The 26,731-nt window shown below is 37.0% G+C and overlaps 2 protein-coding genes across 14 annotated transcripts in view; one reads left to right on the forward strand and one right to left on the reverse strand.

The window, feature by feature from the left end:
• Positions 1–1,606, reverse strand: part of SEMA6D (semaphorin 6D) — a 686,608-nt gene extending 685,002 nt beyond the window's left edge. For 7 of the 12 annotated variants that reach the window (XM_074600718.1, XM_074600715.1, XM_074600713.1 and 4 more), the window contains exon 1: positions 1,415–1,558. The gene's annotated coding sequence lies outside the window, so the exon portion shown is untranslated. Of the gene's footprint in view, positions 1–1,003; positions 1,019–1,414 lie in introns of those variants that run through there. The other 5 variants (XM_074600714.1, XM_074600710.1, XM_074600709.1 and 2 more) reach the window with 2 other exon arrangements.
• A 45-nt stretch (positions 1,607–1,651) lies between these two features.
• DMXL2 (Dmx like 2) overlaps positions 1,652–26,731 on the forward strand; it is a 54,451-nt gene continuing 29,371 nt past the window's right edge. The window contains exons 1-15 of one of the 2 annotated variants that reach the window (XM_074600701.1): positions 1,652–1,867; positions 9,845–9,970; positions 11,684–11,755; positions 12,444–12,522; positions 13,152–13,308; positions 14,282–14,348; positions 16,195–16,373; positions 17,073–17,256; positions 18,242–18,416; positions 19,191–19,424; positions 20,538–20,815; positions 21,003–21,699; positions 23,503–23,624; positions 24,667–24,756; positions 26,116–26,233. In XM_074600701.1, coding sequence (XP_074456802.1) covers positions 1,781–1,867; positions 9,845–9,970; positions 11,684–11,755; positions 12,444–12,522; positions 13,152–13,308; positions 14,282–14,348; positions 16,195–16,373; positions 17,073–17,256; positions 18,242–18,416; positions 19,191–19,424; positions 20,538–20,815; positions 21,003–21,699; positions 23,503–23,624; positions 24,667–24,756; positions 26,116–26,233 — 2,665 coding nt within the window. In that variant the 5' untranslated portion in view covers positions 1,652–1,780. The remainder of the gene's footprint in view (positions 1,868–9,844; positions 9,971–11,683; positions 11,756–12,443; positions 12,523–13,151; positions 13,309–14,281; positions 14,349–16,194; positions 16,374–17,072; positions 17,257–18,241; positions 18,417–19,190; positions 19,425–20,537; positions 20,816–21,002; positions 21,700–23,502; positions 23,625–24,666; positions 24,757–26,115; positions 26,234–26,731) is intronic. The other variant, XM_074600702.1, reaches the window with a different exon arrangement.

The following is a 26,731-nucleotide window of genomic DNA, read 5'->3' on the forward strand; positions in this document are numbered from 1 at the left end:
TGTTACCCAGGAAGATTGAACCAATCCTGCACGTACCCTGCTTTTACTTAAGACTTTTTGCCATCAAAACCAGATAGCTTTACTACACATAAAAAAGGAAAATACTTTCCTTTAGATCACACCATTCTCCTATTATCCTACTTAATATTACGACTGCCTATGCCAATTCAAAAGTCATCTCTTTTCATGCATTAGTTGGACTTTATTCCACTAAACAACATGAAGAAAACCCCACCACGTTGCTTTTGCCTCCAAGTCCTGTTGCATGCATTATCCAAAATAAAAATCAGTTGCAAGTTAAAAATCAGAAAAGTTATGGAATAGTTGTGGAAAAGTTATGGAATAGTAAGCATCAGTGGAAGCACATGAACATTCAATAGTTGTCGAATAGAACCAGGTTGTATGTAACCAGGTCAACTGAAGATCAAAACATTTTTTCCCCTTTCACCCCAGCTGGAGATACTGTTCCCTTTAAAAAGCCTTTAACAAGCATAAGAGTAGATAAAGTCTTAAGTGTTATGATGACAATGGTTTTTTCCATTCAAATATAACTTGAGTATATCTGGATTTACCTCTACATTCTGAGTAAACTCACTTATTTAGTAAAAGACATACACTTTCAAGAAGCAGCATAAGGCAGGATGAATCTTGCAGTCCTGACTCAGGCAAAACTGCCACAAACTTTAAAGGAGATGGAGCTTTACAGCTTCAATCATTAGCACCAGGGGTACAACTGCAAGACTATCAACCTAGTACAAGAAATCGGAGAGTTTTCCTTATATCATGACATACAGCATACAGAGCGCTTCTTTCCCCCCCTTCAGAGTCCAAACAATTTTCTGGATCCAGCCTTCTTCACACCTCTGAGACAAAAAAGGATAGGCACATTTAAAGGCTTTTTTTTTTTTCAAACACTGTTAGGCAGTTATTAAAAATAAAGCGGCAAAAGCTTCACCATGTTTCCTGTAAGGTCACATAACGTGCATAAAATGCAAACAAATACCTTAATGAAACAGGGCAACTCCCCACCTCCACGTACTGGTAATTTTCTCTCTAACCTCCTTTAAATGGCTATTTACAACGACCCTGAAACACGGTCTCTTTCTCACTGACACAAAGCAGTTCTGACTCGTAATGTCGGCCCCACTATGGAATGCCGAACACCTGAGGGACACCCCCTCAGAGCCCGCCGTGCTGCCACCTTCCAGCCAGCGAGGCACTGCCTGACCTCTCCGGCGGCCGGCGCTTCCCCCTTAGCGCACTCACCGCTCCTCATTCGGGGGACACGCCTCCCCGGCCCGCCTCACGGCCGGAACGCCGCAGCAAGCAGATAAATCCCCACCACCACACACACCCCTCCTCCTCCTCCTTCTCCTCCCTCCCGCCCCTGTGAGGCGTCCTGACACCCTCTCACCTCGGGGCATCAGCCCAGCGCAGCGCATCCCCCGCCTCCTTGGCCGTCCCTCCCTTCTCTCGTTTAAACCTAGCGCTCTGCTCTTCCCCTGCAGCCCTGCCCACCTCAGGGCTGCCCCCCCGCTTTTAACTGCCTCGCGGGCGCGCGCACAACGGCTGCCGCTCGCACAGAGGCGGTGCCCGCGCGCGACTCACCTGCCTGAAGCGCGTGCGCTGCCTCCCTCCCTCCGCGGCGCGCGCTCGCGGCGCCATCAAGCGGGGACGGGGCGGGCGGGAGCGCGGCTCCATCCGGGTCTCCTCCGCTCCTCCTCGGCGGCGGCCGCGGCCGTCCCCAGGAGAGCCGGGGGAGGAGGGAAGCAGGGCCACCATGCATCTTCACCAGGTGCTCACCGGCGCCGTCAACCCGGGGGACAACTGCTACTCGGTGGGCAGCGTTGAGGACATCCCCTTCACGGTAATGGCGGCGAGGCAGAGGCGCCCGGCCTGAGGCGGGGTGGGGGGTGTTTTGTAGGCCCGAGGTGAGCGGTGGGAGGGGCTGGAGGGGATTAACCTGCGGGAGCGGTTGGCGGGCCCTTGCAGCGGGGTCGTTAAGGCAGGGATTACAAGCGAGGCCTCGGGGCGGTGGGGGGAAGGCGGGTGGGCGAGCGGGCGGAGGGTTGAGAGCCGGCACGTCTGCAGCTGGGGCGGTAGGAGCGCTGCTCCAGTGGGGGCAGTGGGGGCTCCCGGCCTGGAGGAGGCGGCGCGGCCCCGCCGTCTGCTGCAGCCCCCGGAGGGGTCTCGCCGCTTGCCCTTCCCAGGGCGCAGCTGCAGGTGCAGGCTGGGTCCGTGGATGTGTCCGCCCCCTCGGGCGAGTGCTCCCTGGATCCACGGAATTCCAGTAGGGAACACCCCACCAGTGATGCGTCCCCAGATTTTTCTGGGTGCCTTTTTTTTTTTTTTGTGTGTGGTCCTCCTGCAAAGAGAAAATAGTCTGTTGCACTAGGCTCCTTAAGAAGCCTATCCACTATTGATGAGCGTGTGGCTTCGGTTTCTGTGGTTAATAAAACACAAATTTGCCAAATGCATCTCTTAAACTAGAAGAGAAAAGAAATGGAAAGAGATACACTAACTAAATATCAAGAGTCCAGTAATTTATATAATAAAATCTGTTTATCATCCACAGACTATTTTTGTCAATTCTAATGTCAATTTCTACTTTTTAGCTTACGATATGCTCTCTGATTTTAATGAACGATCAGCTTCTGCAGTGTTTTGCATACTATCATCTAATCAGTATGTTATTATTTGGGAATAAATTGTCTCATTAGATTTTGTATTAAGATTTACAAGATTATATCCCAACCACAAACCAATTCCAAGCTAAATGATACAGAGCATCATTTTTAGTCTAAGATAACTGTCAGCACACTTGTCAGACATTTTAAAGCCTTACTTTAGATTATCACAGATGTCTAATTTCAGTAATGAATGCTTGAAAGTCTTAAGAAATAAAAGGTGCCATGTCTGTCTGTATTTTCATTGTTCTGCTGCTATGCAGCCATACTGCTATTAAAGGGACCTCTGTTACTTTTGATATTTATATAAGAAGTGGTTTACTCATATTCTAATGTGTTTCTTTTTACTGTGACAATTTGAAGAGTCAATCAAACGGTATTATAAAAGACAACTTTATGCTAGTTCTTGTAATAGTTTTGATGTTAGGATATTTGTTTAAAATATGTAAGAACTAGTTCAAAATTGCTACCACTGATTCATCATAGTGACTTAAAAATACGTCTTTTTTCTGTGTAGAAATGAATCACTCATGTTAAAGTTACTCCACTAAACAATAGAATGTGTGTTATATATATTCACTAGTTAATAGTTTGGGAGCTATTTTCCTTTTTTGAAGGAGGAGGAGAAATCTCCTCCTAAGATGAACTTGATTTAGATGCATAACTCCAGTAATCTTAGGATTCTGGAGAAGGAACACGTTTTCTTCTGACCTGATTAGAGACATTGCAATGCTCAGGTTCTTCATCCTTCCTTTCCTCTATGGTTTGCTGTTGGCCTGTTTACATGGTTGAGGATAAAGGTAGGCTTTTAGTTTCCAGATCAGTGTAGCCAGAGCTAGGATGATAACATATTCTGCCTCAACAGTACTTTTTTAAAGCTTTAGTGAAATTAATCTAGTTTTTCTGAGAATAAGAAAGGGAAAAGATGTAATTTGCCATTAATTTTTCTTTACCTATTAAAAACCAAGTATTAGTGACTGCATCAAGCGAAACAAATCCAAAGAAAGAGCTAGGATCAGACAGTTGCTGTAGGCTGGCAACAAACGTTTTGTGCATCCTTTATCTGAAATGCACATGGTGTTCCTTCCTCCCTATGCTCCCACATCTGCCTGCAGCAATCCTAACGTGTACCTAGCATTTCCTAAATAAGGGACAAAACACAGAGATGTTTGGTTAACAAACTGGCTTGTGGATGTATTGCACCCAGTCTAATAGAGTGGGTAATACACAGGAAAAAATGTTTGAAGGGTGATTAGATACAAAATAGCTTTGTAATGCTGTTTTCTACCAGGCAGTCTCTTCAGCTTCCCTTCGTTTGAGCTCCAGACAGGACACTGCATAAGTAGAGGGTTTAAGTACTAAATGACAGAAGTTCTGGTTTTCTCATTTCTGGTAGTAATTCTGTGCACTATTCAACTTGCTGTTGCTTCATGTTCTTATTTCAGCAAATATTGTTAACCATGTTTCACAAGTGAGTTTACAGAAGGTCAGGGTTGAGCTTTATACAGAAGGTCCTTATAGCACACACTCTGCCTTGACAGAAGAGGGGTATATTACTTGAACCTCACAGTCTAACCAGAGGCTAATAAGTTTTTAAAGGTAGCAAACTGCATTTTTCAAACCATCATTGATTTCACTTAGCTTTTGTTGTTAAGCAGCTGTTTTACATTGAGACAATTTCAGTCACTGACCCTAACTCTGAGTGGGGTGTATGTTACCAACCTGAATTTTCATGATGTGGCCTAAGGTGATTTGAAGTAAAGATGATAAGCTGTTCTGATTCTGTTTCTATAAATTCTGCCCTTTGTCCAAGCTCGGGGTTGTTTTTTTCCCGTGAAACTCTGAACAGAATGTAGCCGTTTATAAGATCAGTCTAGGTTTAAAAAAAAAAATAAATAAAAAACCCATGGGTATATCAGTTACCTAAAGGCTAGATTCTACAAGTATAAAAATTCCAAGTTCTGGCTAGCGTCCCACAAAGAGAAGATAAAGAATGTTTACTTCTTGTAAGAGGGGCTACAAAATGCACAAAACACAGAGCTCTAAATATTATTATTGAAAAAACCCAGAATATCAGATTTCAGGTGTATCTGTACATAAGAACTTTTCTGATAGTGAAAAAAGTGAAAAAAAAAATTATTATTTATCATTTTTGAAAAGGACAAGCTTCTTGGCATCTTCCTTGCCAGTACTGACACTTGGCCTGGAACTGTGTGTAATGAATTTCAGAAGCTGTTGCAGAAGAGTCTCCCACACCCATGTAAACTTTTTTACCTCATTGAAAGCAGCAAAGTCTTCATCCACACTATTTTGTCCACAAGATACAGCAACTGAGAATAGATTATCTCTGCTGTGTAGGGTTCTCCTCTGCCTCATCCTTTTTGAAAAATTACTTATGAAACCCCTGATTTGCAAATCCTTCTCAGTTATTTATTAATACTTGCATATATCTATATGTTCCCCGCTGTGTCATGTTTATGTGAACTGGATTACAAATGCTTAACATCTGAATCCTTGCCACATTCTTTTTTCTCTTAAGTTCTGTGTGTAAGCATATTGTAAAGTATTTAATCATGAATTCATCTCAAACGTCAGTTTAGGAAAGCCTGTTGTACAGGCTAGTAGTGGGTTGGCGTTCTTTTTTCAGTTACTTTGCTAGTTTGCTTTAAGTGTATGTAATTCTACTAGTACTTAGCTGGAGGAGGGGGGAAGTGTAAGTGTTGTGCCCTTTGAGAGTTTGGAAGTGTTTCGGAATTCAGGTGTCTTCATCATTAACAGGAAGGTGGAGGAATTTTTGCATCTTGCATGTTTACTAAAAACTTAAGGATAATTTTGTTATACTGGAGAAGTACCATAAGGCCATTACAGGCTTTAATTCAGTTTTTAATACAGATTTTAGTTAATTTATGTCATTTTAGATGTTTATGAACTTTTTTTTTAAATACCGCTGTGAGCTGATTCTGTTTCTTCCACATCATTTAACATCTTGAAATGCCTCTGTACCTTTAATAGTACACACTGGAGCTTGAGGACTTCTGGTCTGTTTCACTTATGCCAAATTTGTAAAGAGTTGCAGGTTATAGAAAGAGAAGAATTTTGTTATTTTTTTTACACAGAGAAAAATATTTTTATAAAGAAAACCAAGTTGAAAATGTGAAGGAATGTTGTTTCCCTGTCTAGTAGTTCCGGTCTTCAACATTAAAGTTAGAGAACCAAACAGGAAAAAATGGGCAGCTGAAGATGCACATGCTGCTTTCATATTATCTGAAAATTGAGGATATAGCATAAACTCTTGCAGTAGGACAGAATGTCCTACTTCTGTCTGGTGCTTCTGCATTCAATTAGAGCTTTGTCATTGTTCATTTCAGTGGTCTCAGATCTTGACAGTTAGAGTAGACATTGGCAAACTACAGCTTATTAGTTGCTTATGGATCCTGCAAGTCATCCTTGCGTTCTGGCAGTTTTGCAACTCCGTTTAATTTTCTCTTTGAAGTTATCAGTGACATTAGAAATGGAGGTTGGCAGATACTCCATGTGGGTGGTTTTTACTGCACTTGCTTCATTCAGTGACTGCATATAATTCTGTTTATCAGAGACCTCAGGGCTGCTCTCATCCATTACGGTATCTCAGCATCTTATTTTCCATCTTTCCTTTTTGTATGGCTTACCGATTTGCCATTCCTTTATCAGGCTATGCAGATTGTTAGTCTGTTACCACAAATATTGTGGCCACTGTTATTCTGGTGGGAGGGACCTGTGGTGGCAAGAATGATCTCCCTGAAGACGTTGTCAGCTGAATCCTTGAGAAGGAACCACTGATGATGCATATTATGACACTTCCCCATTCTTTGCCAATGGAGGATGCTTCTACTTCATTACCAGCTTAAGGAGTGAAGGACAAAATAAAAAGAGGATTTAGTAGAAATGTATTCTGTTCAAGTATAAACGTGTTAATATATTGAATATATTAGAAAAGCCTCATAAAAGTAATCAAATTGAAAACTTGTATTTAAATGTATAATGTGGATTGTGGAATGTCCTTCAGTATAGAAAAGTATATTGACCTTTTCTGTTTTAAGAAATTTGGAGACTATAAATGTGAAAAAGTGAACACTTGTTTTAAAATGAGGGGACACATTTTCTCAAAGTCAGGGTTATAATAAATGTACTCCTTAAAGTAAATTTTAGATTTAAGGTAAATATACTTTAATATACTTTCAAGAAATGAGAGATATTCTCAGAATAAATATCTACATTGAGAAAATGACCCCAGAACCAAGAGACAGCACTTGCTCAAAGAACCTAGAGCTCAAGGCTGATACCCTGCTGTTTGGAATGTGTTCCGACTAAGGTCTCCAAGGGATTAAATCCTCTCTGTTGGCATAGGACACTTAGGTGTGCTGAGTCACTTGTTGGTGCAGTGCCAAACACAGGCAAAGAGTAGGAGGGATGTGAGTGACAGTAATAAGATTTCACTTTGGAAAGAGGTCTCTACATCTTGATGATTCTTTAACAAAAAAAGAATTTCTACTGTAAAGCACCCTTTTAATTCACAACCACCTTTTAACTTAACTCTGTAGAAATATGCTAAATAGTATAATTAGCCAGAAAATACTCCTTTTTTTCTATAATAAGAAGTGCAGATAGGGAACAGGAGAGAAGAGAAACTAAAACATTTAAAAAGGAAGACAGTAAATTATTTTGCGTCACAGAGTCAACAGACGTCCTCCAGTATAAAATATTTTCTGTTTCTTGCATTATCAATTATACACACACACACACACACAAATGTGCATGTTTGAGAACTGCAAGCTTAAGAAAATTAAAATTGAGAAGTCTTTTCCTTTCCCTGTATCATTTCTGAGGCATACGTCTGTATCTCCTGCTAACAGGATTGCAACTAGTGATAAATTATGTTAAATTTAGTTTGAAATTTGCAAGTCAAGTTATCAATACCGACAATGAAAAAACGGTGTATCCAAAAGGTTTAAGTCCTCATTTGAAGTGGATTAGTTCCATTTTTTACTGTATTAGATAGCAATTTAAATCATGTCTCTCACTAGGTTTGTATTAGTAGTTATGAGGCAGACTGTTGAAAAGAACATCTTTCAATTCTTTGCTGTTTTAATTGCTCAGCCTTTGAAATAAATAGTAGGAGAATCAATTGCTTGTGAACATTAGAATTCTGAATAAATTAGTGGACAAGAGGACTTGCCTTTATTTTCCTGTCAACTTTCAGGCAATCGCATCCTGGTCTCCATCTTCTTCCTGCCCACTTGTGAACATTTGCTGGCCTGTCCAGCATTCCACACTGCTGGTGGAGTTTGTTTTGTAACAAATTCCAATATGAAAAATAGGAAAACAACAAAACAAAAAGGCCTCTGTTCAATGCCAGAACTTCTCTCAGAATCTCATATTTCTTTCTCTTACTTTCTGGAAATAATCCTATTCCATTTTAATAATAATTTATTCCCTTCCAGATTGGGTCTAATAATTGCATAGCCTAGTCATCAAGGAACTAGGATATTCTGTTACATAGATAATCTCCTTCTAACAACCTTCTAGCAGTTGCTTTTTTTCCCCTCTCCTGCTTGCATTGTGAGTAACTCCAGTATCAGTTCCTCAGAGCTTCTCAGAACAACGGTTGTGGGCTTGAGGACTCAGGCAGCATTGTGTTGCTTTATTTTTGTGAGATGACCTTGGAAATCTTTTAGACAATCTATGTTTTGTATGCAGTTTTCATTTTTGCCTGTGCAATTATATGGTGTGTTAATTTCTGAGGCCTGAGTTTCTGCTTTGCTGCTTATATTGCTGTTCCTTTCTTGTTTTTAGCAGTGACTGTACTTTCACTAAATTAAGCCTTTTTCTTCAGACTTTCTCACTTGTTGCTCCCTCCTGGGAGGGAGCGGAAGTAGACATAGAAGGTCATGAGACCTGGATTGTCCATTCTAGTTCCAGTGGCTGTCTTGCACCATTATCTTAGTGTGCCCATCAGTGGGTTTTGATCCTGTAAATCTGTAGAAATACTCACAACTGCTCATATACTTCTCAAAAATAATACAGGTAGCCTTTAAACTGATTGACCTCAAAAAAGAGGGGTAGGACTTAGTAATTTGGAAATTATTGTGAAAGAAGCAGGGGACAAGTTAAAATGACAAAAGTAATTTTGTGCCATGTGGAATTGACTTGTTAAGGACTTGCACACTCTGATTAATTCAGCTGTCATAAGATTTCTGCCTACCTATTGGAATCAGTGGAAAACTTACTTATAGCTAGAAGTCACTTTCCTTAAACTGTTTACTTTATGCTAGGGAGGGATTTCTGTGCCTGAATGTGGGAGTTCAGGCACCTGTGGAGCCACATCTGGAGTGATTAAACTTTTGAGAATATTCTGTCACATTAGGACAGGTGAAAGTTTGGTTTTGAAAGAAAAACCAAACTGTTTTTTTTTTCTTTGGAAAGAACCAGATAGATATATATGTTTATCCTGCCAATAAAAAGTGCTGCAAGCTATCATTGTTCTATAACTTATTCTTAAAGAAATTATTTCAACTGTAGTGTATATTGCACAAGATACAATATATCCAAGACAAATCTTTGTTGTTTTACAGTCTTATAGTAATGCCCACTTCTTAAAATTCAGAAAAGCCTAGAAATTGGATTTTTATAGGAAAGAATCACTTAATATTCTTAACAGCAACAACAACAAAAAAAAAGCCGGGGGGAGGGGGATGATACTTAAGAAATGTATGTGCAAATTCAATAATAAGTGCACCTGAATAGTAAACTCTTGCTCTAGTAGGCGGCAAGAATTGGAGGGGAGGGAAAAAAGCCCATCTAAAATCTTAAAAAACAGAGCTTCGGTTCTAGAATAAGTTTGGGGTTTGTTTTCTGTTTTTTGGCTTTTTTTTGCTGCTCTTTCTGTTTGCCCTGATTTAAACCCTGGAAAATTTAAGGTCTCTTTGCTACTTTGTTACTTTAGTTTTATTTGTTTATTCAGCTGGTGCTGTTGAATTGGCCAGGAATAAACCCGCTACATAGAAACATCTTATTTCAATGGCAATTTTCACAGATCTCAAAAACATAAGTCATCTAATAGGTAGTCAGTTAGATTTTAATACAGTTTTAATTGTATCTCTTTTAAAAAAATATTTCAGGCATATGGCTCTGGCTGTGACATTGTTATTCTGGCGAATGACTTTGAATGTGTGCAAATTATTCCTGGTGCTAAACATGGAAACATCCAGGTCAGTTGTGTGGAGTGCTCCCAACGACAAGGCAGGGTAAGGATTTTAATAAATTTGTATAGATTTTTTTTTTAAACTCAAATACTCTAAATAATTAAACAGCAACATAATAGATTAATGGTAATAATGAGTTAATTTAAGGCCAAGATCAGGTTTTACTGATCTGTAACTTTCTAAGTAACATTTTTTGTGTTACTCAGATAATTGTTTTAATTTAACAGTAATTTATTTTTTAAGGCGGGGGGGAGCAGGACGTATCTTTTAGCAATGATTTTTGCTCCTTTGCAGAACCCTCAATAACAGGTCTCAAAAAATGTGGAAATATGTATTAGTTACAGTATAGTACCAGAACCGGAATGCTACTAAAATCATTGTTATTGTCTCCATTATTGTATACTTTCATCTAGCTAAAGAAGACATGGAAAAATCAGTCATGTATACATATATATACACACATATGTGTGTTTGTGTGTCCTGCAAAGTAATAAATGAGAAATACTTTATTTTTCAGAAAAGTTTAGGCACGTTTAACATGTTTGGAAGTGCTACAGTATGACTTGTCATAACTACATGGCCCCTTGACTGGCTATGTGGTTTTATTTTTAATCCCTAAACAATGCTAAAGAGACAATTTAGATTGCTGAGAAAAAAATGCTTTCTATGAGTTATGGTAGTGCGCTGAGCAAATTTTGTTTGTCAGTTGTCACTGCCCACTAATACTAGCTAGTTAAAAATCGGTTGCAGTATTGAGAAAGCCCTAGTTAGGAGTCGGGCAGATTTAGCTGGCAAGGCCCCTGCACTGCAGCAGTGTAGTCCCAGTAGGACTGGAAGAGAGATTCCAGCTGCACAGGTGGCCCCTGCAAGATCTCCATGAACCCCTAGGTGGTTCTGCATTCAGAACTCTGAACTGTGGATCTGTTCTTTTCTTTGGGAGTGTGTTGTTGCAATCTCCCCACCCCCCAAAGAGGAAATAAGATTTCATAATAAATGTTGTGGAACTTTACATCATTTCTGTATTGAGGAAGCAAGATCCTGAGTGGGAAGAACTTAAAACAGTTTTTCTTTTAAAAATCTTTTAAGGAAGACAAAGATAGTCAAACGCATTCATAAGCATATGCGTATTAGAAACATGACCAGATAAATTCCTAATAAAGACCATTTTGTGTATGGAGGTTTCTGTGAAATCAGCGGGTGAAAGAAATTGAGGAGTTCAGCGGTATAAGTACTTAATTTTTTCTGTTTACCATTTGCCTTCAAAATATATTTAACTGTTCAAAATAGGATTACATTTCCTCCTGTTTCTCATAATTGTTATTCAGTGGTACAAAATGGAATCTGGGAACACAGTGAGACCCAGACACTAATAATTAATTTATTAGTTAGCTGTGAAGTAGACAGAACGTGAGAAGTAGTAGTGAAGGCATCAGCTTTCCCTTATGCATTAATAGTAGTTACCCTAGAAGAATATATTAGATCTGATTGACAGTGTTTATCCCACTGAAGAGCATGTCTTCCCTACTTAGAGTTAAAATCTTAAAGATAGGCTTGTTCAGAAGTATGTATTTCTCCACTTCCTTAGGAAAGTATACCTGTAACACAATTAATGATGTGTATTCATTTCACTTTTCTTGAACAATGGCACATAGAAGAGGTACAGGAAATTCTTCAGCTGTTTTGGAATACTAAGGAACAGTTACACTCATCTCCTAACCTTACATTTTGAGTCTTCAATATAATTTTTTTTTCCAGATTGCAGCATCATATGGAAATGCTGTTTGTATTTTTGAACCACTTGGTATAAATTCTCATAAAAGAAATTGTGTAAGTATGTATTTCATGATTGTAATTCGGTTTACATTCTTAGAAGAGGCAAAAGTCTGTCTGCCAGTTGTTATTATTATATTACCTTGGCACACAAAAGACTAATGGATAAACATTTCCCACCATCCATAATAAAATTGGATGGGTAGGATCTTTCACTGCATGAATCGAACTGGGGACTGCACTCCTAAGTTCACAACATGTTGTTCTTGAATCTCCTACTAGAATGACATGGTGACAAGTTGGTCTTTCTTTAACTTGAAGAGGTCGTCAGATCTGTGGTACAGAAATAGGACTTTAGGCTTGTGTACGTCTACCCAGGCTTGTTTTAACAGCACAGCCATGGCTGAGCACTCAAGCATTAAGTACGGTCTCAGGCAGGTTTCACAATCTTTGTTGCATCTATACTCTCACGTTATAAATGTATGACCTAACTACTTTAAAGTAATCTACTATATATTTGCATGTGACGGGTCCAGATCTGGTTCACAGGGCACTCTGTAATACATTTAATTTTTATAAAACAACTAAGGAAATTATTAAAACTGGGTTCAGCAATCTGCCACTGAGTCCTGAATGTTTTTGCAACAGGCTTAATAGCAATTTCATAGAGAAAGAAAGAAATAATGATACTTTTGTATTTTGCTGTTGATGTGAGAACTAATCCTTTACTGTTTTTAAACTACAGCAACTAAAGTGTCAGTGGCTTAAAACTGGGCAATTCTTCCTCAGTTCTATGACATACAACCTGGCATGGGATCCTCAAGGTAACGAGAAGTTTGTGAAGTATTTGTTCAATGTTTGTAGTTAAGGGAACTTGAACACAAATTATTTTTATTGTAATAAAGTGAGAGCATGAATCTGGGAATTTTAGATTATCTGTTCTCAAGCAGTGTTGCATAAAATGTGAGGCTACAGTTGATGTTTGTGAAGCTGCTGTGCCAAGTGTTTGAGTCTCTTGTGCAAGATCTTAGTTTGGGAATCACAGTGTTAAGTTGCTAATTGACTTAAATTACCACTAATAATCATTTAAATTGAATTTTATCACAATTAAAGTCAGCAGTGTACGCAAACACAGATATTTATAAGACGTCTAACAATGTGTATTTATTTGGATGTGAATGGCTATTTAGCATCTGCCAGATTCGTTATTAAATATGATTTATCATTTGAAGTCACCAAAAAAACTTGATGTTCTTTCTTAAAAGGTATTATAAATTCAAAATGTTTTAATAAAAACCAGATATGATTGAATACCCTATCATATTTCAAATGGACTCTATAAATTGAGTTTTCAACCTGTTTTGAATAATTCTCAACAAAATATGATGACAGGCCTAATCTTTCAACATATGCATCATCTTGGTTTCACAGCTTTGATGCTTCTCACTTTCAGGTAACAGGCTGCTGACAGCAACTGACTTTTTGCAATTGTGGGCCCCTCCCTCTAGTGACATTCTAGAAGAAAATGAAGATTATGATCCTGACAATCAGATCAAAGATGATAAAGTTCTCCCCGTTCTAAATGACTGGAAATGTGTCTGGCAGTGCAAGTGAGTGAGATAATTTTATTTTAAAAGAAATTGCAATGCCACCTTATATATCAACCCTGTCTTCTCTCCAAAACCATATTTTAAAACCTGCTTTTAAATGATCTTAAAATACTATAAAATTCAAACAATGTCAGTTACTCCAAATAAAAATTCCTCACTTTTTCAAATGACCTATTACCAGATAATGTTGTCAAACTAGTCAAAGGCTTACCCACACTGTAGCACTGTTAACGTATCAAAATTGTCCCCCTTTTCTCATCTTTGAAAGTAATGCTGAGGTACTGGAGGGGACTGAATAGAGGAGCAGTAGCAGGCAGGTATGCTACACTGATAAAGGTGATCCGCTTCTTGAATCTTAGGAAGAGGGTCCTGAAACTCTTTCTACCTAGTTCTGTTTGAGATCCATGTTATGGAAGTGCTTCATGATCAGCCATTTCTATATATATATGCAGACTTGGGAAGCAGCTGCTTACGAACCTGTTTTCTCTTAACTTTTTTGAAGCTGTTTTAGATTTTTTTGCCGACAAAGCACTGTATAGGCTGCTTTCCTCTTTTGGACAGCAGACCCATAAGCTGTAGTCACAGACAAATAGTATCACAAATTATCTAAAAGATCATTACTTTCACTTCTTCCTACTACTTGTCCTGGCCTCACTGGGAGTAGAAGAGCAGTTGAGACAAACTTCACTTCCGCAATCTCATCGGATCTAGCCTAGGCTTGCCCTACATAAAACAATTTGGTTTATGTGCTGTTTTTCTGTAAAACTGTGAAAATACTAAATATTTTGATTCATTGTAACAAATACTTTTTATGCTTCTGCTATTTCTAAAGTATGCTTAAAGCAACAACTATAAAATACTAATACATTAAATAATGAACAGTAATACTTAATCAAGTGAATACATATGGAATAATACTATAGAATAAATAGACTTTACTTACAACTTAAAACTTTACTCTCGTGTTATTTAGGACTGCAATATCAGTACATTTGATGGCATGGTCTCCTGATGGTGAATACTTTGCAACAGCTGGGAAGGTAAGGACAAAAAAAGAGTAATTAAATAAGTGTTTGCAATGTTTTGCATTTGTTTGACAAAAGTAAATGAGTAATATGGAATAGTCTTGGACCATACACTCTGTTGTAGTCTGAGCTAGGTTAAATTATCATTTCATGTGTAATGCTGTATTTTCATGTAATTCCATGAATTTCGACAGCAAGAAATTGGATTTAGCTGCGTACTCTTACTGAATACTTCAGAATCAACCTGGAATACAGTGACAGTGATACAGACTTGCATATATATATTTTAGATAAAGTATACTTAGATGAACTTTCAGACATGCTTAAATATATTTTTCTACTTCTGTTGGAAATCATGAGGGTAAATATTAGATCATTATGATAGAACACGTACACATTTAAACTGGTATAATATATACACCTCAGTGGATAAATTTGGAAAGATTTTCTATTTAGTGAATTCTGGGTTCAATTATCAGTTCTTAACTTCTGTTTCAGTTTGACATATTTTTTATCAAATTGCTATTCAAGCTAAATTTTCAATTAATAACTCTTTAATGTCAACTTCTCATATGAGTGATTCCCTTTGGTTTTCGAGTTTGCTTAGGTAAGCATTTATTGCTTGCACTTCATATCGGTTGAACGATGAGATGAACCTTTGTTTTCTTACACTTACTAAAGAGGATAACTGAATCATGAGCTGTATTGTTTTATGGCTACAAATGTACTTACAGCACCTTAATAAATATTACATTTAGAATCTTTGTGGTTAGTAAATTATCAAAAGATTTGCTTCATTCCATATTTCTATTTCCCATGAATATACTTTTATATAGCTAAGAATTTGACTAAGTAGATGCGGCAGATGGTTCCAGAAGTCATTTTCTGTCTGTAGGACAGCTCTATATTAGTTTTTTCATGAGATGCACAGCTTTGATCATAATTCTTACAGGGCTGCCTGTCAGACTTTCCTCTTGCAGAATCTCTGGTCAGGTAGTATAGTTTTTGATGCTTGTCAGGAAATACCATCTTTTATCTACATTCTTGGAGGTTTGTGATTTATTCCTTTATTTACTGTACTTGGTATCTCCACTCCAGCAGCAAGTCCTGAAATCCAGGGATGTGGCATCCTGCTGTGTACAATGTACTGTTGTCATACTAGGGATGTTGTCCTTAGATAACATCAGTATAGTCATACTCTGGTATCGCTTATCAGCATATGTAGTATTGCTGTGTCAGCATTTCAGTTTTGTTTCAATTAATCACATCAGTGGTGCTCAACCATTCAAACCAGAAAGGTGGCATAGGTTGTGCTGATGGAGGGGAAGGTTGCAAAGTGCATCTGCTCCTCTGTTGTGTGCCTATGCTCAGGAGGTACAGCGCTTTCCATGAAAATCAGGTTTCCTGTGCATGGGAACCAACAGGGTTGGTTGTCTCATGTCTACAGCATGAGTTGTCTCAGTGGAGAAACTTAACTGTTAATGAGCTTAATATTGTAGTGTGAGTGGCAGCCTATTTCTGGCTTCTGTCTTCACATGGAAATGGACATGGGATTTAACCATGCATATGTGCTATGCAGAAAATGCATAGAGAACCAAGAGGAAAGTAGGGGGCCAACTGGACTAGAAGAAATATTCCTTATGGGAGTGGAGTGTTGCCAGCAGAATATTTCTTCAGTCCTGTAACTCATTCCAGCATGACCATCAATGAAATAAGTGGTCTCGGAAATGAGTTGCCAGTACTTCAGGCCACAGATCAAGTTTTCATGAAAAATTCCAGAACAGCAGTTTGAGATTTTTCTTTTTGTGACATTTTTAATAATAGCTAGCTAACCCCATGATTTTTTTATTGCTTTACCTAGGATGACTGCCTCTTAAAGGTTTGGTATCCTATGACTGGTTGGAAGTCATCCCTTCTGCCCCAAGAGAATGAAGAGAAGAAAAAATGCTCAGGGGTTGTTCACTTCTCATTTGTTTATTTGGCACATCCTCGAGCAGTGACAGGATTTTCATGGCGTAACATTAGCAAGTACATGCCCAGGTTTGAAAATTTTCTTTTTTAAAAAAACAAGCAAGCCTTTGACCAAGTATTTTTTTAACACTGCTCAAAGTTTGGGCATCAAAAACGTGATTAGATTTCTCTGCTTATACTTTCAAGAAATAAAGCATATCAACATCTTCCCATAAGCTTCTGTATTACCTAGTACAATAGTGATAGTCATGTTAATAGGTGAGATTTATTCTAAAATATGGTCTAAACTTCAGTGCCTTCTCAAGTTATGCCAGGAAGCATGTATATAAGGCTTTGTCTTTACCAAATGGTGCTATGACATTGGAAATAAAATATTTGTTTAAATAATCAGCATTTAGTAAGCTATCTTCTCTGCCTTGTTGGATATACTAGTGTTTAATTAGTTGTTCAATTTCACATTTCATTATTTAGTAAAACCTATGCATTCTTCACATAGTCCAACAAGTCAGATAATTTAGGCAGTTTCATAACTGCAGTTTTATAATAACTGTTGCATTTATCAAATAATAACCATTCACATGCACTTTTCCCAATCATCTATGGGTTTATTAGCATGCCAAAAATAACTACTGTTATAAAACCTTTAGTTAGGAGAGAGGCAGAAATTTGGATGAAACGGTAACTACTTGTATATTCCCTTAATTTCTGCTGTGTCCGTATAGCTAATTTAATTACCTTGAGTAGTAACCTTGACGTGTCTGTCGTTAGGGGTTTGGTCTGTAATGTGTTACTCACATCATGTCTTGATGGCATCTGTCGGCTGTGGGCAGAGACGTTATTACCAGAAGATACTCTTCTCGGTGAGCAGATCTGTGAAACCAGCACTTCCAGCATTAGCAGCACCATCTCTCAATCTGGAAAGCAAAAGGACAAAATACAGCACGCGCTAGAGGTACAAGTAGTTACTTATTTTGTCAGTTTTTTATTTCAAGATTCTTAAAACTTTAAATATTTAAAGGATGTAGAACTCTAGGAATGTGTATTATGTAGTTCTTATAAGCATAATAGAATAGTCTGAATTATTTCTTACCAGTTTTTGAAGTTTATTACTAAACACTGAGGAAGTCAGAGACTTTGCATCTCTGCACCCAAGCTCCATGTTCTTAAAACTCAATCTACTTTTCTGTAGTGCTGGGAAAATACAATGTTTCACATGGAATAGTAAGTGATAGTTTCAATTCTGATTGGGTCTGAAAGTCAGTAATTATAAAAACAGTGGAAGCAGTAAATAAACTCTTTTAATCTTTATCTTTCTGATTTGGTAATTGCATTTTCAAAAGTGGTAATATAAGGCTGCAAATTTCATTGTCAGTCATATCAAGTCTAAGTTTACAGTAACAGAAAATCTATCAATATAAAAACAAGAGGAAAAAAAACCCAACCACCTCAACGCTTATTTGTAGACTACTGTAATCAGACCAAGTTTTTACTTCTTACATATCATGACTATCAACAAATAGAGAGGGTGGAACCAAGTATGCTTTGGGCTGTCGAATCAGCTGTGCTTTCCATGTGCTTTCAGCAATTTTCAGTTACATAATAAGAATTCATTATAAAATGATGTTGCGAAGGTCACTGGTTTTAGATTGTTGTAATCCTGTTTATGAATGTTACACAAAATAGCATGTATTTTTGTGTTGTTGTTGGAGCAGATATTAAGGGGCCTTTCAGAAGACGTTAGAATAGCTTTGCCTTTGACCAGAACTGATGTGCATAAGTGTTACTAATCTCTGTTGAAATCTATTTCTAACAATCCTTTTGAAATTAGTCATCACTTCTTAGAAGGAAATGAAAAAGCTTTAGGCTTTATATAAGTGTGAATGCTTACCTTACAGTTTTTTAGTGTTTCTTAATTTTTTTTTTTATAACTATGCCAGACAATTCACCATTTGAAAAATATGAGAAAAGGACAAAGGAGATCTTCGGTTCTTGTTACCCACACAGATGCATTGCCAGATCAACAGGGTACTCATGAAGTTCAGCGTCACATTTCACATCACGCAAATGCACTTGGTCACTTCCATATAGCAGCAAGCATCAACCCTACTACAGGTGAAATACAGCCATTTATTAAACTGTAATAATATATTTGCACAAAATGAGAATGAGATGCGTGTTCTTTGCCTAATTGAATACAAGGAATTTGTAGGAAGACTGTTATTTCATGAGTCTGTTTCTTAGCATAGAGTTTTGTAAGACAAATGAGGCTGAATTTATTCTGAATACCTTCAGCATTTTAAAAAGCCAATTAAATTCATCTTTGCACATCAGAAAGCAAAAGAAACCTAAATTTCAAGCCTGCTTAGCATTTGATTGTTGGGGTTTGGGAGGCAATAGTATATGATGAATAAAATATTTGCATCCTACAGAATATATAGTGCACGAAGAAAAGCTGTGCCAGATGTTTTGGCAGGAAACCAGCTGCTTTTTATAGAATAGTTCAGAATATTTTAGACAAGGAAAGATTAAAGAGCAATCACGTGCCTTACCTGAAATCTGACCGTGAAATGACAACACTGCAACATATGAAACTGAGCAATTAGAACTATTGAGTATTATTTGCCATTCACATAAGAATCAATTTTCATGCAAATTTATTGATGTTAAAATATCATTACTTTTTTTATTAAAATTGCACGTAGAAACTTGATCTGCATCTTACCTTTTCTAATCTCACAGGTGCAAATTATGTTCTACCTAAAACAAGTTAAATGTCTTAATTAAGAAATCTGTATATATGTGTGTGTGTACATATATATATAAAAAAAAACCAAAAAGATGGGCAGTTAAATATATTTTTTTTTATTTGTTTAAAATTGTCCACAGATATTCCATCGGTCTTGGCTGGAACAGCTTTTAATATAGATGAAGGAAATGGAGGCTTCGTTGTTCACTGGTTGAATAATAAAGAATTTAATTTTACATCCTCTATTGAAGTATTTATGCAGCATCTAAGAAAAATTTCTGAACAACAACTAGAACAAGAGTTCGATGTTGAGATTGAAGAGGAAGAAGAAATGGAAGAAAAAGAGAGAGGTTTACATATGAAATTAGATCATGGTTAGTAATATTAAGACATGTAGCACAGGAATTATTTTGAAGCGCTTTAATGCAATAATTAATGCAATTATTTAGCACAAGAATTGCAAGTGCTAACATTTTATCACTAATGTAAAATAAATAGACATTTACAGCTGAAATCTTGCCTGCTGTAATTGTAGGCATGAAAAATTCAATGGTGTACTCTCTGTTGGAATGCAATAGTAATACACACAGTGAAAAAGAAAGTTAGCTTTTGTCTTTCATTTCCATTTTGGATATATTCCACTGAGCTATGAAATTATGACTAAGACCTGCTCTCTTTACCTTACAATCAGATTGTCAGTAATGACATAGCAATTTATGGCAAGCTTTAAGAAGGATTGGTCACAGCTCCATTTTAATGCAGCTGGGCTGTTTCCAGTACTGGTGAGATTTACACCTTAAGCCTTAGATGACCTGATGATCCTAACTGTAGCTGTTCACAAAGGACCAGAGAGACATATTTTGAAATTAATGATGGAACACCTACCCTACCAGAAATACTTTACATTGCTGTGGGAAGGTCACTTGGCCAGTAAGAGTGTATAAAAATAAAAAACTATCCACAGAAACCAGTAAGACCAATTAGCGACAGTAAACAGATGATACATTGTGTCATTTATAATGCTTAGGTTCTTAAAATTTAGATTACTAATGCAGTAGTTAAGTGTGTGATAATTCTTACTGAATATGCAATACATAGTACTTCATCAATGATCACATACCACGTATTTGATGATTACCTTTCTAAATACAAGAAATACCCATGTTCATTTGGAACCAGCATTCATATAAATAATGTGTGGGTTTATATAGTTGACCAGAATAATCTTAGGCAGGGCATTGCTCTAAGTATCTAGATTTTTGTGGTTATATTTATTACTATTTGTATTACATAGTTAGGAGCAATAGTCGAAGGCCCAGACTCATATTTTTGTACAGACAGACGAAAGAAAGATGTTTCTACCCTTAATATGCATGAATGTTCTTATCAGATAGCACTGTTAGCAGATTTTAAAATGCTCTGTGGTTTTGAATAGAAACTTACAGGGAAGTCTTTGCAATGGATAAAATGGCACATTTCTGTTGCAGACTTGTCTATAGACAGAGAATCGGAGACAGGGACTGGTACAGGCTCTTCAGAACACGAAGACGGAGAAAGAGAGGGAAGCCCCAAAACATCTCTACTAGCAGGCCCATGCATGCCTCTTCCAACGGTTTTGTTAGATCGGAAAATTGAGTTGCTCCTAACTGAATGGAACAGAAATCCAGATATGCTTTTTACTATCCATCCTATTGATGGTACCTTTTTGGTGTGGCATGTGAAATACTTAGATGAATACACTCCAGGCATCTTTCGACAAGTTCAGGTATCATATATTTGAAATTGTTTTATTATTTATGATCTTAATCAACAGTCATTGTGTCATTTCTTTAATACCTGAACATCAGTATGAATTTAATTTTAAGTACTTCCTGTGCAACAGCTAACATTTATTCAGACTTAAGATGAGTTGTTATATTCTAATTCTTTTCTTTTTTGTGTGTTTTTTTTAGGTTTCATTTTCTTCTAGGATTCCTGTTGCATTTCCATCAGGAGATGCTAGTTCCCTTAGCAAAAATATTATGATGTATGCTTGCCCTGTCTTTTTAAAAGATAACAGTAATGCTGTACATCAGAATACAATGGACTTTCCAGATAAGACCCTAGGAAATAAAGGACCAAGCTGTGCCCAGGACAGTGCAAATGTGAATATAATTTCTCCCATCGTAATGATGATTTCCAAACATATAGATGGCTCTCTAAATCAGTGGGCAGTTACTTTTGCTGATAAATCAGCTTTCACTACTGTCCTAACAGTATCACATAAATTTAGGTACTGTGGTCACCGTTTTCATCTCAATGATCTAGCTTGTCATTCTGTTTTACCATTACTGCTAACATCTTCTCATCATAATGCTCTATTAACTCCTGAATCAGACAGTTCCTGGGACTCTGAGAGGATAAACAGAATAATGGATCCTATTAAACATGTGAAAGGTTCTTCTAGGCAGCAACTTAAAAATGCAGCAACCCGTACATTCCATGACCCAAATGCAATCTATAGTGAGCTGATTCTGTGGCGTGTAGACCCTATAGGACCTTTATCGTACACTGGAGGAGTATCTGAATTGGCTCGAATTAACTCTCTTCATACCTCCGCTTTCTCTAACGTAGCCTGGCTTCCAACACTTATTCCCAGTTATTGCCTTGGTGAGTATACTTATTATGTTTCTATCTAGAGTTAACGCCGTGAGTCATAGAATTAATTTTTTTAAATACGTTACTAGTGTATTTGGAGGATATTTATATTAACTTTTCAGCAATTTCTTTGTATTACACAAATTAAGCATTTTTATTTATTTCATTTGAGGCTAAGCTACTTCAAAACATTTCAGCTGGTCTGAATGTGTCTGTAACTGTGGCTCAGCGGACATTCAGCAACTTCTCTGCATGAGTAAGCGATCATTACTATCACAAAGAACAAGATTATCCCTTTCCTCAATGTTTTAGGCAGCTTCACTGAGCGTTCCCTGCATTGACGTGGTATTAATAATGCAGGTGTTCTGATGACTTGAGTATCTGGGTTGTTGGCCACATAAAATTGCAGGGAGGCAGTGGGTTGAACAGAACTAGCGAGAACTAGTATTTGGACCACTTGAACATCTGAATTATTGGGAAAGACTTTCAGCCAAAATTTACAGTATCAAAATCTTTTAATATGCTGGCTAAGAACTCTGCTTAGAAGATCCTGAAACAATACCAAATTCTTCAGGCCATCAGTGGTTTACAAAAGCCCAGTTAGACACAGAATATTTTTAAAGAAAGAGAGTACATTAACTTTACAGAACTGCAAACAATACTTTTTCAGAGGTCAGGCAGTACAACATCTCATGTGTGATGCCCTAGGACAATTCTTCAGTTTTTGTATTTAATTTTAGGGCTTTCTATTGCAGTTAGGAAAATTTTCTCTACAAATGTTACTCTGTTCAGCCACTCAGATACTTACTTCTGGATTATGCTGTTGTAGTAGTTGTCATCTTTGTATACAGTACTACAAATGTAATTTGTGCCATGGACGTAACATTTAATTTTATACTAATAATGCTACGTTATTTTATTATGCTAAGGCCAGTCTGACCTTTGCAATTATTAAATGGGTGTCAAAGATGTTGTACAATCTCAAAAATCTTAAATATGCTTAAGAAATGCATAACATATATTTGATTTAAGATAAATCCATTTTCTGTGCTCATATAGTAACATTCTGTGCTGTCCGAATCCCACAATATCTTCTAAACACAAATAACTATCTGTTTCCCTCTTATAAAATAAGAGGAAAATGTATAGCAGAATACAAAACCTCGGGTCAAGCCTGTTCTTTATACGGTAGAGAAGCAAAAAAGACACTGTTACAGTTTTTCATGTATTATTCGCTACTAAAGATATTTCTCCTTTCTCTCACTTTTCTATCCTCCAGTTAAAAGTGCAGATATAAGGGAATATTCATAGAGGTTAATATTATCCAAAGAGCCTAGAGACAGTAAACAAGGAAAAAAGCCATAGCTAGTACAGCTTTTCTGAACTGGTTACCTTAGACTCCTACTCTAAATCATCTCTGACAACCTAGGGAAGCTAGAATTAGCCCTTCCGAGCACCTCCTTAGAGGTGACAGTGAAGAAAACATAACCATTTTAAGGAATGGCAGCATTCCATTAGGTGGACTACATACTGGGGTTTCGGTTTTTGCATACATGAACGACATTTGTGAAGATAAATGAATTCTGCTTAGATTATTCATCTTCTATGAGGAATTTCAGTTACATAAACGAGGAGAAAGGGAGTTATTTCAAATAGTGTTTTAATGCACACATTTGCTTAGTTTTTTTCCTCAGTACTGTATGAAAATTATGTTAGGAACACTCAGATATTGTCAATTGGATTGTAATAGACTACCTGATGCCATTTGACTGCCATTTTTTTCTTTAACTATGAAAATTTTGTGTTTTCTGTTAGGTACATACTGCAACTCTGCTAGCGCTTGCTTTGTTGCATCTGATGGCAAAAACCTGAGACTTTATCAAGCTGTTGTAGATGCACGAAAACTTCTAGATGAATTATCTGACCCTGAATCATCTGTAAGTTTTATGCAGCAATGGTTTGAAAGTAACTTTTTTTCCCCTCCCTCCAGTGCTTCGTCTTCACTTAGTTCTGTATAATTTTTGTGCCGGTCCATGTATAGGATCTTATGCATTATACCTTGCATAATTAATGTTTTGCAGCTGTCTGTAAACGTTAGCAGACAGAAATGCAGCTATTACTATTAAAAGTGGCTGGACGGAAACAAAATTTCCCTGACTTGTAGCAGGTGGGGAAAAAAAGTCTGTCTAGGAAAAATAGTCTCAAAAGAGGGGAGTCAAGAGCAAGTTGGAAGGTGAAGACAGAAGAGGAAGACTTGGGTGTATCTACCTAAGTTACATTGATGTATGAGGAAGGGCAGAGATGCTGGGATAGGAGGGAATCGGTGGGTTATTGCTAAGAGTAATGTTAGATCTTATTTTTTCTGTAATAAACAATTTTTTCATCCTTTTAATCTTTCGTTTGTGTGACTAAGGACAGTAAAGCCTGAACTTCCGCTGCTACTGTATAAAGAAGCACATCTTTCCTTTTTTCCCATTCTTCTGTTATTTTATAAGCTATCCTGCAAGATAGAGCCTGTCATTATTCAGATCAGTCTGAGGAATCTGTTCCAGGAGCAATGATTGTGAACGTTCCAGCAAAAATCAATAGAGCCTTCCATTTATATAAAAGCTGTAGTGATTTTTTTTTTTTCACATGTTGTGACAAAACCTGGGGCTTTAAACAAAAGTGAAACACTATACTTGAGTTTCTCATAGCACAGATACTAAGTTATGTTATGAAAAGATAAACCTTTAAATGAAAAACCTTTAGTTTTCATAAAAGCTGGTGTGCTATCCCCATGAATAGCTGCAGGCTCACAACAGTACAAATGTCTTGATAAATGCATTATTCGTAAGTGCCAAAATGACAACAGGAAGGGAATCTGTTACAGTTTATACCAGCAAGGAAAATTAAAGCATCAGTTTGTTGTAAATGACTGCAATTTCCTTCTGTCTGAAGGAAAAATACACTAACTCTTCTCATTTTGCTCTGTTTCAGAAACTTATTGGGGAAGTGTTTAACATTGTGAGCCAACAATCTACTGCTCGACCAGGATGCATTATTGAACTTGATGTAATAACCAACAAAGTAAGTTAACGGTTAACTCTTTAAGGGTATCACATAAGGGTGTTTAATTGCTTTGTTTGTTAATTAACGTAATCTGTTGAAAAGAGGTAAAAGAGATGACATTTCCTTATGGTGATAATGACTGACTTGAATTTTTGTGAATGTTGAGATACCTTGAACGTTTCTTTTAGCTGCTGGGAGCTCAAAGCATGTTGTTAGAGTGTAAACAATATTTTCTGAGCATTAAATCTTGATGAAAACAAAATTTAACTAAAAGTCTAGTTTACAAACCATCATAATTTAAAGGAAAAAAACCAAAAAATTCCCCCTCAAACCCAAACAAACAAAAAGATGAACAACATGTAAACAAAACCCAAACCTAAAAAATAGACCTAACTATTCCAAAATGTAGGAATCATAGCCATGTATGACTTCTGGGGTTTTTTTTATCTGTTAACCAAAACAGCTATACATTTCAAATAACTATAAGGTAGTTATTATTACACCTTGTTCTTACTCACAGTTATTTTGATCATACATGTTCCAGTGCTGTTTTCCGTTAGGAAGCAGCCTGTGAAAACAGTGTGTTTTACCCTTTCTTAATTAGACATCTAGATGGTTTTGACATATATAAGGAAGTATTTATCTATTTGTCAATACATTTCCATGTCTTTTAAGTATTAATCACATAGGATCTTCAACTTAAGTTCAAATTTACAAAATATTTTTCTATAATTTTTATAGATGATTACAGGGAATACTCTCTTTCCATGTTTCTCTGGAAAAAGAGGGTGTTTTGCAACATGAAAACTTTGCCATCACTGTCTTTGGGGGACGTATTTTTCCCTTGCCTGCAGGAAAGGATCTCACTGCCAGTAGCTTCCTTTGTGGACAGGTAGAAGTACTGCAAAGAGATTTGTTGCTGTCAGGAAGGACAGCTGCTGAGATATCAGAGAGCAGGAAAATCTGCAATTTATTCCCTTAGATTTCCCAAGCAATTCACTGCAGACGTGTCTTCCTACTGAGGAGGGATAAAAGTCTAAGTTTTTGCCGCTGTCATTTATTCGACACCTAAAGAAATAAAACCCAATCAGGTTCTAATTCATCTGTCAATAACTGCAGCAAAAATGTAATTACAGAATAGATCTAGCATGGTAGATCTCAGTGAAATTATTTGAACGTACAAACATTGGTTCTAGAATATGCTGCTCTTAATATAAGAGGGAAGGGTTTAGTTTTTCTGATGCATTAAAATAATTTTCAACATTATAAAAGAAAGCGATCCTCATCTGTAGCTAGATCGCACAGAAGAACTAATTTGCATCAGTACAAAATGTTGCTCTACTGTTCTTGAAGCGTAACTGTTGCTTAATGTTTCAGTGTGGCTCAAACACACAATTGCTTCATGTCTTTCAAGAAGACTTTATTTTGGGATACAAACCACATAAGGAAGATGTGGAAGGGAAGGAAACTGAGATATTTTTCCAGCCATCACAAGGTATAGCATAAAGATAACTAATATGAATGAAGTAGGTACCAAAAGCGTTCTTAAAGAATACTGAAATCTAGCCGCATATGCTAGTTTCCTTTTTAATGGGAATCTATAGAATCCAGTAAAATGTCTCTTTCCTGTTGCTCATATGAATTGTTATTTACATGGTAACAGTATTAAACAAAGGCATTCTAATTTGCTTAGTGAAACATTTTAACTTATATGACAAAGCCAATTTTTCAAAACACTGTATGTTATATATAAAAATGTGTACAAAATAGAAACGAGGTGTATTTTCTGTGTCAACATGTAGTTCTAGGTGATAAGGTGACTATATCTCACAAGTTAATACAATAGAACGTAACTGGAATTCTGTAGTAGACTTAAAACTTTAAAAGAAAAAGGAAGAAAGCAGGCAGGTGGAAAAGAGTCTTTACGATCTAGCAGAAGAGTTCAAACTGACTGTGAAGAGAAATATATCTAATAAATTAGATTGGCCACTAA

This window comes from Larus michahellis, chromosome 9 (assembly GCF_964199755.1).
Source record: "Larus michahellis chromosome 9, bLarMic1.1, whole genome shotgun sequence".
NCBI classification, from domain to species: Eukaryota; Metazoa; Chordata; class Aves; order Charadriiformes; family Laridae; genus Larus; species Larus michahellis.